Raw genomic sequence first — 15,191 nt, 5'->3', positions numbered from 1 at the left:
AATGAGACGCTGCGTAGACGACGTGCTGAGGAAATGAAGCTTTCGCAAATCAACTAGGGTTAACCAGAGCTAAACCACAGCCAACTTTTTTTCCTCCATAGGATGGGAGGGAGTTTCTCTCTTGTATTTGCAGTCAACATTTTTTTTTTAAGCCAGCGAGGAGTGCAAGTTGTGGGGTTGATGTACAGGCAGCCATACATGGTACATACCAGGTGTCCCAGCAAAAAAGTAACCAAGGTTTTTAAAAAACATGAAATTTCCTAGCCGCATGGCCTAGTCTGCAGTATTTTTTTCGTTCTTCAAAGTTAACTAATTAAGTCTTATTAGCTAAATTTTTAATTATTATCCTAGGGAACAAGGTGCCAGTGTAAAAATTGTAGATCACTTTGAAAAACAGTTAGCTGCAACGTTTGCACCAAGATAACGTGAACAGTTTTTTTTTTTCTGGCCTTAAACCCTGGCTCGCACAAGAAAAAAAAAAAAAACGTCCACATGACAATAGTGCCATTTAAACATCCCAAGATGCATCTTAGAGAACAAAATCCATTTTTGTGCTCTCCCCGATGAGCCTCTGCGTGTACATTGGGGCAGAGTTGTGACCCAGCAACTGGTCACGTGATAGCTTTCTTTTAAGGCCAATATTTAAGTAAAGCTACATAAACCGTACCTTGATGGAAGCGAGTAGCGGTTTTTTGAGATGATCTACAGCTTTTACATTGACACTTTGTTCCTGAATTCAATAACTACAAATGTAGCTAATTAGACCTAATTAACTTTGAAGAACGATAAAAATACTGCAGACTGGATCACGCGACTCTAAACAACCCTCAGTTGGTCTCACATGGCTAGGACATTTCGTGTTTTTTAAAAGCTTGTTTACTTTTAGCTGGGACACCTGGTATAATGCTTCGTGCTCTCCATGAATAAGCGCTCCCGACATCTTCCCTTAGAGCCATTTGCTGGAAGAATTCTTGGTCATGCACATTTATTACCAATACCTGGTAGTAGTTGTCTCATGCTTATTAAACTAGGACAAAAAAGTCATATCTAACAAATTTTCAAAATCAGAGAATAACGACTTTCCAATTCCTGCAGGAAAACCAAGCTGTCTGATGTTCCAAAAGTGGTTTTCACATGTGAGGGAAAAAAAGATTGTTTTTATTTTTTCAGCTCGGATAATTTTGTAAGTGGCTCCCTGTTTTTAGGCTAAAGTGCTCCCCATAGCATGAACATCAGTGGGTTAAACATTACTCTATCTTGCCCAGCAACTTGGGAATACTCCCATGAAGGAGGGGAACAATATTCCACAGTGCTACCAAAAAGTTCACTATTGTAAGTGCCCAATTCTCGAGCACCATACAAGTGAGTTGAGCTGCAAACTTGCCACTGAAAATGGGAACACAGAGGGATCCACAAAAATTTAGAAACAGCTCTCTTTCAGGCAAAATGTGTTTTGGCAATCCTTTGTGCCTGGCCCATGCTGCTTTTACACCATCACCAGCCACTGCAGAAGAGAACAGTAACAAGCAACAGCCAATGATGAGAATCCTACCCCCTGCAGTAACGTAGACTCTACCCTGCAGGAGCACAAAAAAAGCTTTCTGGATGGGGGGGGGGGGGGGGGGGGGGGGGGGGGGGGGGTGCTACTCGGCATCTTCAGCAATAGTGGCTGCGGCAAACGCCATGAGCGCCGAGGCTGCCTGGCGAGCTTCCAGATGCAGCCGCAGCTCATGTATCCAGTCCTGGGCCACCAGCCGTGGTTGGCCACGTAGCTGGCTGGCATAGCGCAGCGCCTGCTCCAGGTTCTCATGCTGGAGCCAGTAACGCACACGGGAGAGCACATCAAATGTGTCCCACATCTCAGGGTTGACCCGCTGCTCATCCGTCAGCTCCTCTTGAGGCAGCTCCTGCACAATTCCATTAATGTACTCTTTTTGCCAGCACATTCCAGGCAAGTACAGTCTCCATGCCACATTAGTTGTAAGATGGTTTTGAGGCAAATCTATTCCGTTGTTTAGAAAACTGTTTTCACTGCAGCCCTATGGCAACACAGCCCAGCAGCATGTGTCCCACCTTGGGGTAGATGATGCACAGCGACTGCAAGTAGGATGCCAGGTACCGCAGCAGAGATGATGGGCACTTGTCATCCACAAGGGCCACACGCTGGCATGCCCGCTCGACGCGTGCAAAGCGCTCTTTGAGGGCCACCTCTGGGTAGACGCCCCGTGCCAGGGCCTCCTCGGGGATGGAGGCCAGCACCAGGGGCACGTAGGGGCTCATAGGTGCCGCTCGCTCCACCAACTGCACATCTGTGCTCAGCGACTGGGGCCCACCGGCCGGCCCATGCACCAGTGTGTGCCGCAGGCCCTGGCAGGCCAGCCAGAGACCCTTGGCCTGCTGTGACAGTCGGTCTAGCTCGTCGCGGGCCCTCAGGTACTCCTCCATGCCCTGCAGCTTGGCAACCGAGGAAGACAGGGCAGCATTGTGCTGCGCACGCTCCTCCACCATCTTCTTCTCCAGCTCCAGGGTAAAGGTGCGGCTCAGCTCCTCTTTCTGCTCTTCCAGGGCCTCCTTGAGGTGTTCTGTGTGCGCTGCCACCTGGCGCCGCAGCTGCTGCTGCAGCTCGTGCTCAAAGGCTTCCTGCTGCTTCACCAGCTGCAAGGCGAGGGGCAAGATCCTCAACCCATTTGATTGCACTAGCACTCAAGGCGGCAGCAGGTCACTCGCAGGGACAAATGCAAAGGAGACTCAAAACACTCAAGTGGTTCTTGAGTTTCAGCAAACACTCAAGCAAAGCAACCAACTATAGGCGCCTGGCCGTCACATTTATAACACTAAATTGATCTGTCCAGCAGAGGTCATGAGAGTCTACAAAAAAGCAACACCTAGCTCGCGATTTCAACTATCAAGAATAAGCATCCATGCGATGTACTGTCGCATTTTGCATTAATTAGAATACAGCTCTTTTACAACCCCGCTTTCAGGCTCAGTCTTACCTTATTCTTAAATGCAAATGCACCTTCGAGACCTAAAAAAATCATCCCTTGTTTTAGTTTATTTTTGGGCAGGAATATATGTACTAAAGTGGGAAACATACATTACGCATTCAAACAATTTTAACAACCCTTTAAAAACAGATTTCCCCTGTTCGTGACGGAAACCAAGGGGACATCATGGTGGAGTATGTTTTCGAAAAAAAAAAAAAAACAACCAACTGCTTGGCTGAGCACACTATGATGCATCTTGCAGCTGTGTATCAGCTGCACCAGCAAGACCTCACCCTTTTGGGCCATTTAGGTGGCATAGGGAAAATGGAGTGGCCAACTTGGTTGAGATGTTCCATTTACTTTTTCTGTGACGCCCAAGCTTACGTTTGTCGCATGATGAAATATTAGTGAAATATGCAGTACAAATTCAGAAAACAACGGTTTTCTGATGAGCGGTCTTTGAAAATTGAGCCTAATTGCATTTCTGAGCAAGGCTGTATCTAAAAAGGCTTCTTTTTTTTTTGCTGTTTTTTTTTAACACCGAAAGGTGTTAGTATGTGTTTTGCATGTAGCACAGTGGCTTTTTCTGCTCTGCTATCGCACTGATCATAGTGTGTAGCCCAGTGATGCAGTGAGTCCAAAAGAAAAGTTCTCAACTGCCCAAAAAACCAGGAAACAATACAGCACAAAGCTTTCTATAAAAACAAGTGCTACTGTTGTCACTAGTTCAAGCAATGCTTAAAGTCGGGGGGTCTTGAGGGGGCGAACCACTTTTGACTGTTCTTGTCAGTGGTGATCATAACATTTCTCCTCTATCGTTTCGAAAATTTTTCTGGGATTTTTAGTAGGAATCCTTAACATGTTTTCTAAAACACGAGACTGAGAAAAATACAAAGTTGGCAGCACTACGCAAAGGATGGAAGAAAAAGAGAAATCCGTGCCCTCACACCACGAGTCAGCCCAGAGCTGACAGCTCAGCTCCAAGAGTACACAGCGACAACAACATAAAAATGCAGGGATAACCAGGACACAGGGGAATGGCATGCAACTACACGACCTCTGTTTTGTCTAGCAGGGTTTCGTTGTAGGCTATTTGGTGGTCCATTCAGAAAAAAAAGACCAGACAGAGAAGAAACAGAGCACAGAGTGCCACTTGGAACTACTTTTACTGAGGCCCGCGTTGACAGATATAGTCTTTCACACGTGAATCATAAGCGCAATAACAATGTACAGCGTCAAGAAAACAGTTTTATAAACTGACATCAAAAGCCTAAATGCCCTGTTTTGCAATTTGCTCATCTGGTTTAGCAGGCATTTTCCTGATACTGCACTCATGGGCCTCATATTTTTGCTGCATCACACTTGTCAGTGGAGTGTGAGTCAATGACAGTGGCATATACACCTCATCCCACAGTTTGTGCAGGCTGCTTAGTCACCGTGAAGACACTGCGAACGACTGCACATGAATACGGTTAGGTTTGGGCAAGGAGCTCAGAAGGAACAACAAAGATTTTCTTATTCCTGTAATTATGTAGATAGTGAAAACAGCTACTTGAAATACATTTAATATTCATTCACAGTCCAGAAACAAATGGACTCGCTTTCGCACACTACTATCAACACCTACGGCTCTTTGTAAAGTGAACCGAGGGAAACGAGGTAGTTAGACATGGAAGTTCAGTGCTATGATACTCTGCTTTCACAGAATAAGGTGTCACACATGCTGCTCATATTTTTCTCAGAATTTTTACACTGTCGGAAACAATTTGCTTGCACGGAGGTGAGCACTTAGCCAAATGGCAACATTACCAAGCTCGCGACCATCTACAGTAAAACCTCGTTACTACGAACATCAGATTAACGAAATTTTCAGATTTACGAATTTTTTTAAAATCCCCGCCAAAATGCCTATACAGTTAAACCTCGATGTAACGAACTTCAGTGTAACGAAATCCTCGATGTAACGAAGTATTTCAGTTTCTATAACTTCGCTTCCATAGAACACAATGTATTTTCAACCTCTGTATAACGAAGTAGTTCTGGCGCAATTTCAACGTAACGAAATTTTGTTGCTGGCTCGAGATGAACCAAAATAATTTAATAAAAGTATACTGCGAAGTTTAGTGGTTGAAAAGTGTGCGCGCACTAACCTGCGCCCCTAAAAACGGCCGCGGCGCAGCTGTACATGGCTGGCAATCGCGATGATGATGACAAGGTGCCGTTTGCCGCGCCATCTGGGGTAGCACGGGTGACACTGCCGAACGTTGTGTCGAGTAAGTCCGCTAGAGGACACTAGCATCGACACATTCAGTCGCGCAGTTTTCTCGCCCACGCAGTCTAGGCCTTGCCACCGAAGCGTGCACGGCAAGTTTTCTGACGGTTTTGTGCTGCTCAAGTGTACGCGTCGATGTGTCTCGCGCTGTGTTTTTGTGCGCGCGCCTGACATCTCGGAAAGAATGAGTGGGAAACGCAAAGTCCTAGCTCTTGAAGAAAAGGCGAATGTGCTCAAAGCCGTGGAAAATGGTGAAAAGAAGAAGGATGTCGCCGTCCGGTTCGGCATACCGCAGAGCACCCTTTCGACGATTTTGAAAGCGAAAGACTCTATCCTCAAATCCCTGAAGAACGGAACAAACGCTCAACGAAAAAGGTTGAAGGTTCCCACTTTCGAAGATGTGGATAAGGCGGTCTTTGCATGGTTTGTGTCGGTTAGGGAACAGAACATTCCCATATGCGGCGCATTACTGCAAGAAAAGGCGAGGAATTTTGCCTGTCTGTTCGGCCACGACGATTTTCAGGCCAGCAGCGGGTGGCTGCACCGCTTCAAAGCCCGTCATGCTATCGTGGGCAAAATCTTAAGTGGTGAATCAACATCAGCTGACACGACAGGATCGGCTTCTTGGGTCGACACAGAAGTGCCGAAGATCTTGGCGCACTATGATCCAGCCGACGTCTACAACGCCGACGAAACGGCGTTGTTCTATCAGATGCTGCCGTGTCGTACGTTGGCATTAAAAGGTGAAAAGTGTCACGGTGGGAAACATAGCAAACTGCGCACCTCGGTCTTGCTCTGTGCCAACATGGATGGCAGCGACAAGCGTGTGCCGCTCGTGATAGGGCGCAGCAAGAAGCCGCGGTGCTTCAGCAATTCGCGCCAGCCAGCCAAAAAGCATGGATGACGCGTGATATTTTCCGTGGCTGGCTGCAAGCCTTCGACGCGGACATCAAAACCGCTGGACGCAAAGTGTGCGTCATCTTGTATAACTGCTCCACACACCACATTGAAGATTTAGAACTGTGGCAAGTTGAGGTGAAGTTTCTGCCGCCGAACTGCACGTCACTAATTCAGCCCCTGGACCAGGGCATAATAAACAGCGTAAAGTGTGCATATCGCCGGCGGCTAATTGACAAGCTGCTGCTTGACCTCCGACTAGAACGCCCCACTAAAGTGGACTTGTTTCAGGCCCTTGAGATGTTGTCCGCGTCCTGGAACTCCACCTCAAAGGAGATTTTTGAGAATTGCTTCCGCAAAGCGGGCTTCAAGACAGCTGAAGCAGCTAGTTCTGAAGCGGACTTGCCCGCGCTGGAAGAAGAGGCGCTTGATGAGAGGTGGCAGCGTCTTCGCAGCGACGGTGCCATCCCGGAAGGAGTCGAGCTGGATGACTATCTTTTTGGAGACTCCTGTGTCCTCGTGACGGAGGAGGTGACGGTGGAAACGATCGTGAACAACGTGTTGGGAAACTCTCAAGACGACAGCGAAGGCGAAGCCGACGATGAGTGCGACATCCCAACCACTCACGAAGTGGCCGACGCGATCGACGTGCTCAGGCGGTTTGCTAGCGCAGAAGAAGACCAAGATGCCATCCAGTCACTCTGGGCCTACGAACGACGTGTGACGCCTTTGTTGATGAAGAAAAAAGCGCAAAAAAAGATAACAGTCTATTTTCACCATTAATAAAGCGTTTTGCCGTGCGTGCACCGCACTCGCAACACGTTTTGGAAGTTCCTTTGCATGCTGGGAGGCGAATTTCGGCGTAACGAAATTTCAATTTAACGAAGTAAAGTGCCGATTTTTCCGACTTCGTTGTATCGAGGTTTAACTGTATTTTAAATGTAAAAAACTTTCAGTACTACGAATTTCAAATTACCGAATATTTCAGAATAACGTATGTAATTTAATCTCGCAATCATCGCAAGACGCTTCGTTATTGCGAAGTTCCGTCAAAGCTTCATACCAAATCCCTGAAGCTGACGCCTATCATCATCATCCGAAGCAGCAGCTATGCGCTGGGGAACCCGTCGCAACGGATACAGCCCCAGCGGCATTGGCATCAACACTAGTGTCGCGTTGAATGAATATAGGCTAGGTGGCGCAAGCTGCCGCCCGATACAAAGGGTAAGGCCATTATCATCCATCCAGCGTGTGGTCGCATACTGCGCCGCAGTCTTAAGCCTATTCAGCGCAGTGTCACCACGTCGACAGCGAACGGTAGGATCTGCAAAGTTATCGGCGCTGTGATTATGTTGTGCATTAGCTTTGCTGACAATGAGTTCTCCTGGCCCCCGCGTTAAAAAGAAGCGACGCCAGTTTTCGCTTAAAGAAAAAGCGGACATTCTGTTGCAGCTGAATGCTGGAAAAAAGCAAGTAGACTTGTGCAGGAGCTTGACATCACACAGTCAACAAATGCAACGATGCTCAAAGATCGGGACAAGATCATAAAACTACATCGAGAGTCGCTCCCTCAAGAAAACGTCTGCGGCTGGGCAACTACCGTGGACAGCGACTTTCGAATTATGTGGACAGCGACAGCGTGACGGCTACATCCGCGGAGCTCACCACCGAAGACATCGTGAATCAAGTGCATGAGCAAGAAGAATGTAGTAGCGACGAAGACGATGCCGACACTGGATCAGCGCAGGAAGAGGAAGAGATTGTTTCCGGCTCGGATGTCCTAGTCTTTCTAGAAAAGACCCGATCATTCCTCGGGCGCTGAAAAGATGTCCCCGATGACGTGCGCAGGAAGGTCGAGGATGTGGAGGCGCTCGTCCTGCAGCGCTCGTCGTCTACTCGCCAGAAGAAGATAAGATTTCTTCAAGCAATAAATTGTAGTTAAACTGTGCCCAGCGTTATCGTTTATTATTTACTTACCAATACATAAATCTGCTGCAAAGGTACGTAATTTTAGTTCTTGTGATGCATTACTGACATGAAAATAAAGGTTTTTCAGTACTACGATATTTCAAAATAACGAATTAAATTTGGCGGTCCCGTGAAGTTTGTTGTAACGAGATTCTACTGTATTTTGACCATGTAAGATTTTCGGTGACAACTAGGTGACAGCATGATAAACGTTTGTGCTGTTTGCTCAGGCAAAATTTGCTCACTGGTCCGATGTGGCAAAATGCAGAGTAGGAAAAAAGCTTAAAAGCAAAAAAACATAAGACGCCTTACATGTACCTTTCAAAAGCACTTAATATAGCAAGAAGGCACTAATCAAACAACTTGATCTTGCATATAGAGGATACAATATGGCCAGTTGAAAGTACACATTCAGCTTGGCAGCAATCTTCAGGGTGACATGTGTGGGTGCCTGCCAAATCCAAAGTATTAACTGCCACATATACAATCATCAATGGACAGCAGCAACTTGGTTGTTTCATTTAAGACAGCCACCGGTGCTACGTTTGAAACACTGCACGGCAAAGAACGTGTAGTGCCACAGACTGATGGAGGATGCGATGATTCTCTACATAATTGATGCACTTGACGTGGACAACTGATTGCCTTCACTGCACAATAGGATGACACCTCATTCACATTTCTTTCATAAGAGGAAGACAAAATGTAGGTGTACACACTGCTGGTGAGAACACGACCCAAGGCGCCATCCGCACTAAGGAGCGTTCGCCGCAATGTGGCGACTGCTCAATCTCACGGCCAATAGTAACCACGCCATTGGGAAGTGTAAGTGATCTCGCATCTCAAATGCCGTAATCGTGACGATTTTCCAGGACGTGCTAAAAAAGCCACCGGCGAATGCATCCGTGACATGGTTTATGCAACTGAAGGACCAGCCTGCCTCCCTCTGGAGCATGTAAAGTGCCGTGGCAGAAACAGGTTGCATGTTTAGTGGCAACTGCAAAAGAGCATTTGACGGAACTATCAAGCAAACGGTTTTTGGCAGTTTGGGGGGTGGGGGGTGGGGGGGGCTATTTGATATCTCAGTCACTATATCCACTCCTTTGAAGTCTGAATTAACGAGGTTTTACTGTACATGCATACACTCTCAAACACAAAGAGGCAAAGATGGTCACAGACCCACACACTAGTCCCCCATTAACACCTTGAGCATTCTGGTGCCCACAACAGCTCTGGCAGGTAAAAAGGAAATAACACACTGCAGCCCCAGCAGCCTGTGTCCATGAATGCACTTCTCTTTACAGGTTACAGCCATTGAGAACTGGAAAATCCATTTCCAGCAAACAATTCAGTTAGTAGTCATCCTGAAAAGAGGGGCAAACAGACCTTCACTTCAAGCATAGCATCCAGCTCGGCCCGCTGCCTGTCCAAATCACGAGCCACCCGCTCCTGCTGCCTCTGGAAATGCTCGGCTCTCTCCTGTTCCGTCACCTGCAGAAGCAAATACACAACCACGCCAGTTTCAGAAAGATGAGCGGCTGGTGCAATGCAGTGATTCTGCTGCATGTAAAAGAATGTTACCCTTTCACTGCTAGCCTGCCCTTCAGATTGCCATTGTCACAAAAAGAAATGAATTACCTTGATTGCGAGATTTGACACGTGCCACATTTCCGCTGGCACTAGTAACTTCCGTGTATGTTTTTTCCAATGTTCTTGTGCTTTTTCCTTTCTGATAGCTAGTAAGTATAAAAGCTTGCTGGCCGTCCAATAAAAATCAGTTGTCAGTCAGCGATCTGTTGTGTGACTTGTGTGTTCCTTCTGTCCCGTCTTTAGCGCTGTAGATATGGAAGTCAAAAAACACTTGAGAAAGCTGGCACTCAGGCTGTATAAGGAGTTCATGTTTATCAAAATGCCCAGGACTGTAATGTTTAGGTCTTTGGCTGGGGGGTCTTTGTACTTGGCTGTTCCAGCTCCTACAGGTGACACGGTCACAGCACAACATGGCGGACAAGACGGTAATAGCGTTGCTGCCAAAGCATGGCCTCTAGAAACAAAAACTTCATGGTGTGGCACCTTTCGTGTAAGATTTAGAGCCTAGATAAATAGGAGCAAGTCATTTTTAGATGTTAAGAGCATATGCTTGTGTTTGGCTGCATTTCAGCCTTGAAAAAAAAAATAACATCATCTGCTGGGCTAGTTAGTTGCGATCCATATGTATCAGCAGCGCGATCAGCACTCTGTGCTGTTGTCTCCTTCTTCCGTTTTGTGTTTGCGCTGCTGATAAATATACATTTGAAATAAATGTTCTCCGATACCAGCCGGCGTTGACACAAGACTCTGCACAGTAAAGTGCGGCAAACACTATAAACTAGTTTTTGTGAACTTTATTAGAGCCTCTTTCAGAGCCCCATTAAGCTCAAAGAAATGTACTTGAAGATGAACGATGCAAGCACAGGAAACAAACCAGAGACATTAAGCGGGAGAATGTGAGGCACCAATCATAAACAAAAATATGCTGTGTAGACGATTGTTATCATGCAAGCATGCGAATGTCACTAAGATGCATCCGTGAATGAACAAAAATTAGGCCAGCATCTGGAAATCAACTGATCCAGGTGTCCCGCCATCGGAAATTCGATACCTCGATGCTTGCAAGCTACCAATCTGCATTGGGATGCCATGGCACATGCCGCTCGGCACAAAAGAAACCAAAGGAGTGTCTTTCTGATGGCTGTTTCCTACTGCTTTAATCTAGCTGTTGGCTTGCATCCGTCTCGTGTATTCATACAGCTCTGTGCATTGTCATCTCTACTACTGAGCTGCTCTGTGGTTTCAAATTTTAAGATGTACCAACCTGCCAAGACTTATAATTTGTGCCATTTCCCAAGACTGCAGCCAATGAGAGCTGAAACTCATTTCCAACAAAGTTATCCCGGTGCATTAACCCTTAACAAGGCGCAAGCTAGGTGCATCTCTCACATGCACACAAATGGTATAACAACACTCAGTATGACTCTAGGAATTGAATGACATCAGTTTCAAGCCATTTAAACCACTGGTTTTGTAGACAAACATTTGAACCAATGACTCTGTAAAAAGGCCGCAAATGTGGTATCTGTATTTTGCACGAATAAGACAACTTGAATTAAATTCGAAAATTGCTTCGAAGAGTATTATTATCACATGCAGCCGATAGAGCATTTGCATAAGCGGCAGATGGTGAGATGTTTTTTATTACGTGGGTGATCCCAACGTTTATGATGACTCGCTGCGACATCATCTGCACCTCTGCTTACAGTAGCGACTGGCCTTGAGGTTGCCGCCAGCCCAAGCCTTCGCTTGCCAGTCAGTCAGTCACTGATAGTCACTCCGCCGCCATGTCCGCTGACAGTTAACACGAGTGAGCTCAAATAAGTGCAAGTTATCAGACAACTGTTTCCTTCTCTAATTGGCGGACAACTGCAGTCACTTTTCGGATAAAACGGCAACATACTGAACCATACGTAAAAACTTCCAAAGGTCGTCTCAAGTGGCAGTATGAATAACCTCTTGAATTCAAACTTTCTTGCCTCTTCAACGCACCCGTTTGCTTAGTGACGGTTGACCTGCACCACTTTGCACAACGCAAGGAAAAAGACAGCGTTAAATTCTTCATAATTTTTGGAATTAACAAATTTCATGGTCACTCCACGAATGTGCCACTTCGAACAAATGCACAGCATCCAATAAAACTAGCGCAATCCCGTGCATATGTCAAACCACGTGACAAACACCAGTACAAGGCCGCAGCAGACTAAAGTTTCTGCGCTGGCAAGGCACTTTTGTGAACTCGTATAGAAAGTGCAGCAGACACAGATCGAGATAAGAGACAGATGCACAAATATACAGCTGGGCTCCTCCAGAGCACTTGGAGCCTCAAAAGTCAAATCAGGAAAAACAAAGAAAAACAGCAGTCGCTGCAGAAAAGAAAGAGCGAAAAACCAACGCTGTTTTAAAGTAGGATAACATGACTTGCACATCCTCACTGTTGAGCTCGCTTCATGCAGAGTGCCACATATGTTCAATCTGCAATTACCCTCTCTCTGCAGGGTCATTTTATTCATTGTTTTCATGTAACACCTATTTGGACACACATAGCATGCGATGCTAAAGACCCAATAGGCAGGATTTTTACTCCCTGCCAGTGGCACCTCGACTCCGTCCCCTTTAGGAGTCCTGCAAGTGGGCTTTCTTGCATACCATTGTTGATGAAAACGAGACGTCGAAGCTCATGCTAGAAGAGTTGTGTAGGTGACAGGATGACTGCACTGAGCGTGGGCGTTAAGTATGCAACACATTATAGAAGGATCAAAGAAAAAACGGTGTGCTTTCACGTTGTGATTGTTCGAAGTGGCTGGTCGGCCATCTTGCTTAAATCACATGTGATATGAGGCAAAGCCCATTTGTGGAACAGCGCACGAGGTCAGCGTCTGAAAGCACGACTGGTCCACGCGATGAACAACTGGGAGGAATCGTTTTCCAGACACTTTAATCTCAATCTTTGGATAATTGGCCCACATACTGTGGTTTTACCATGGCTGCGTTAATGAAAGTTGGCAGGATATTAGATCACTCCCAAATATTCAAAAATGTTCAAATATCTATTTCTCAAATCAAATATACCCAATTAACAAACATATTCGTATTCAAAATTTCTCATATTCACACACCCCTACTTAAAAGCAATGTCACTCAATTCCCAGAGTCATTCTGATGCTATTCTACCATCTGCATGCTTGTGAGACGTGCATACAGCTCGCGTTTTATAAAGGCTTAAACGGGTCGTGACATGTTTTCCAAAAATTTTGAACGACGTGTGTGTTTGGAAATCTGACCCTTCATTCAAATGTATACCTTGGTTCGTTTTATCGTCCGGGTTGACTGAATAGTGAAAAAACAATTTCAGTTTCAAAGCGCGCATCCCCCTTAACTAAACAGCAAAAGTCATCTTAAGCAGCCAATCAGAGATTTGATGATGATGGATGATTATGGATTTTTATGACACATGGCTCCCACACCACAGGATCAGCACCGGAAACACGCTGTCAATTTAGAAAAATTGGTCACAAACATGCATTAACCTCTCAGGAAAGCTGGTGGCTCATCACATAAGGATGAATAAGTCCGAATTTCGGAAGTCCGAAACGTCTTCAGCAGATGTGGTAGCTGCAGTCACATTGGCATCGACCAGGTAATGATGATGAATTTTTATGGTGCCAGGACATCTGTGGCCAAAGAGCGCCATGACAAGGTATTTTATTTTTCTCAAGGTGGGGTCAAAGACCCATTTCCCACGCATTTCACCCTAAACAAGCCGAACACCAGACCAGGAGAAAGCTTGTACCCATTGTATCACCGGTGGGTACCCGGCGATACTGGGGATCAAACCCTGCACCTCCCACATGCGAAACGGATGCTCAACCACTTGGAATCAGAGACTTCCGTCAATACAACATGGCGGCTTAGTGAGGTCTGTTGTGCCATAGTTGACTGAGGTCAGAGCACCATATAGACTCAAATGTGATGTCAAAATGACGTCAGGTCAGGTAATGTTAAAAAATGGCCGATCCTGTACGCTGCTTGGCTACTTAAAGTTTGCACCAGAAAGGACAAAATGACTCTACTGTACTCGAGCGATGATAAAGCATGCCTACCCAAGCAGTGAGCTTTCGACAAAGGCGCTGGATGCAGGCGTGCCGGGCAACGAACTACGCTGCTGCCTGGCTGCCCCGGTTGTCGCTAGGCTTATAGCTAGTTTCGCATCATAGTCGCAGCAAACAGCGCTTCGAAAGTCGCCTGCGCTATAATAAAAGGCCTACTTTTGGCATCGCTTTGCTGTGAGCAGCATTATCTCACAATCAACTAAAATTATGATCAATTTCAGCAACGCTTTCGGCAGCGGAGCTAGCAGACTCCAGGCGCGCAAGCCGGTTGTGGCAATAAATTTGCTGGTATCACAGTTATTACTTCGACCAGCAACCCAGTATTAGTCAACGATCCTCAAAAATGGTATGTTTTCCACATTTCTCTGTCTCCGGGTATATTACACAGTTTTAGCTGTGCGTCTGCAACTGCTTAGTGTACTATGCAAGAAGTTTACGGGACAGTAGTGTGCATGCGAAGAATGCAAGCACGAGCCCTGCATCTTACATACATACGCAAGCCACTGGACTTTGCGTTGCGGTGTTTGTGTGGCTTGCATTGCTAACAATGACATCATGGCAGTGCCCTGGCCGCCCGCTTCGGACCAAATACTGCGTCGCCACTGCATTTTTCGACGAGATGGTTCGCTTTAAATGGTTCTATTCACTTTTATGTTGCGCATTCTCACCCCCCCCTTAATGATATAGCTAAGAAATAGTCAATTTTTTAGATAAATTAATTAATTTCTTGATGTTAAGCCAAAATATGTACAGCATACACCGTCATCATAGCAACTGATAGGCCAAACTATGTACAGCATACACCGTCGTCATAGCAACGACACCAGGCGAAGCACTTCTCCAAATTTGCACTGGAATTTATTTTCATTTGATTCAATTAACTTACTGTAATAAGGAACGTCTTGCCAAGCACAGTGTCGCGAACAACCAGCGGTACAGTCCAGGCACAGACCAGTGGCAGTGTTCAGCCCAGAGCACGAACGAGGGACCGAGCGTTCGGCGCTTCTCGTCGTCTTCTTCGATGAGCGCCAGCCTCTGAAGATTCTAAAGCTGGAGGCCAGTCTTACGATTCCCCCCGGGCAAAAGGGCGCCATCCTGGCGGCCTAGGGCGATGTGACGACAGCGGGGTCGTAGTATGGTTTGAGGCGGGTCGTGTGGACAATTTCGCAGGCTCGGCGACGATGACCAGGGGATGGCGTAAGAGGTTCCATGAGGTAATTGACGGGGGATGTCTGTTGAAGAATACGGTAGGGTCCCTGGTACTTGCTAACAAGTGTGGAGGAAAGGCCGGGACCTGAGGAGGATACCCAGAGCCAGACCAAAGAGTCAGGAAGGTAAGCGGGAGGAAGTCCAGGGGGATCACGG

The 15,191-nt window shown here is 46.4% G+C and overlaps 1 protein-coding gene across 3 annotated transcripts in view; it reads right to left on the bottom strand.

Annotated features, from left to right (window-relative positions):
• Positions 1-968: 968 nt before the first annotated feature.
• The window catches only part of LOC144110057 (MICOS complex subunit MIC60-1-like), a 95,265-nt gene continuing 81,042 nt past the window's right edge, over positions 969-15,191 (bottom strand). For all 3 annotated transcript variants that reach the window (XM_077642883.1, XM_077642867.1, XM_077642873.1), the window contains exons 12-14: positions 9,511-9,615; positions 2,074-2,655; positions 969-1,907 (exon numbers count right to left, since the gene is read on the bottom strand). In XM_077642883.1, coding sequence (XP_077499009.1) covers positions 1,644-1,907; positions 2,074-2,655; positions 9,511-9,615 — 951 coding nt within the window. In that variant the 3' untranslated portion in view covers positions 969-1,643. The remainder of the gene's footprint in view (positions 1,908-2,073; positions 2,656-9,510; positions 9,616-15,191) is intronic.

Source organism: Amblyomma americanum, chromosome 1, assembly GCF_052857255.1.
Source record: "Amblyomma americanum isolate KBUSLIRL-KWMA chromosome 1, ASM5285725v1, whole genome shotgun sequence".
Classification (NCBI taxonomy): domain Eukaryota; kingdom Metazoa; phylum Arthropoda; class Arachnida; order Ixodida; family Ixodidae; genus Amblyomma; species Amblyomma americanum.
This window is presented reverse-complemented; position numbering and strand designations above follow the sequence as displayed.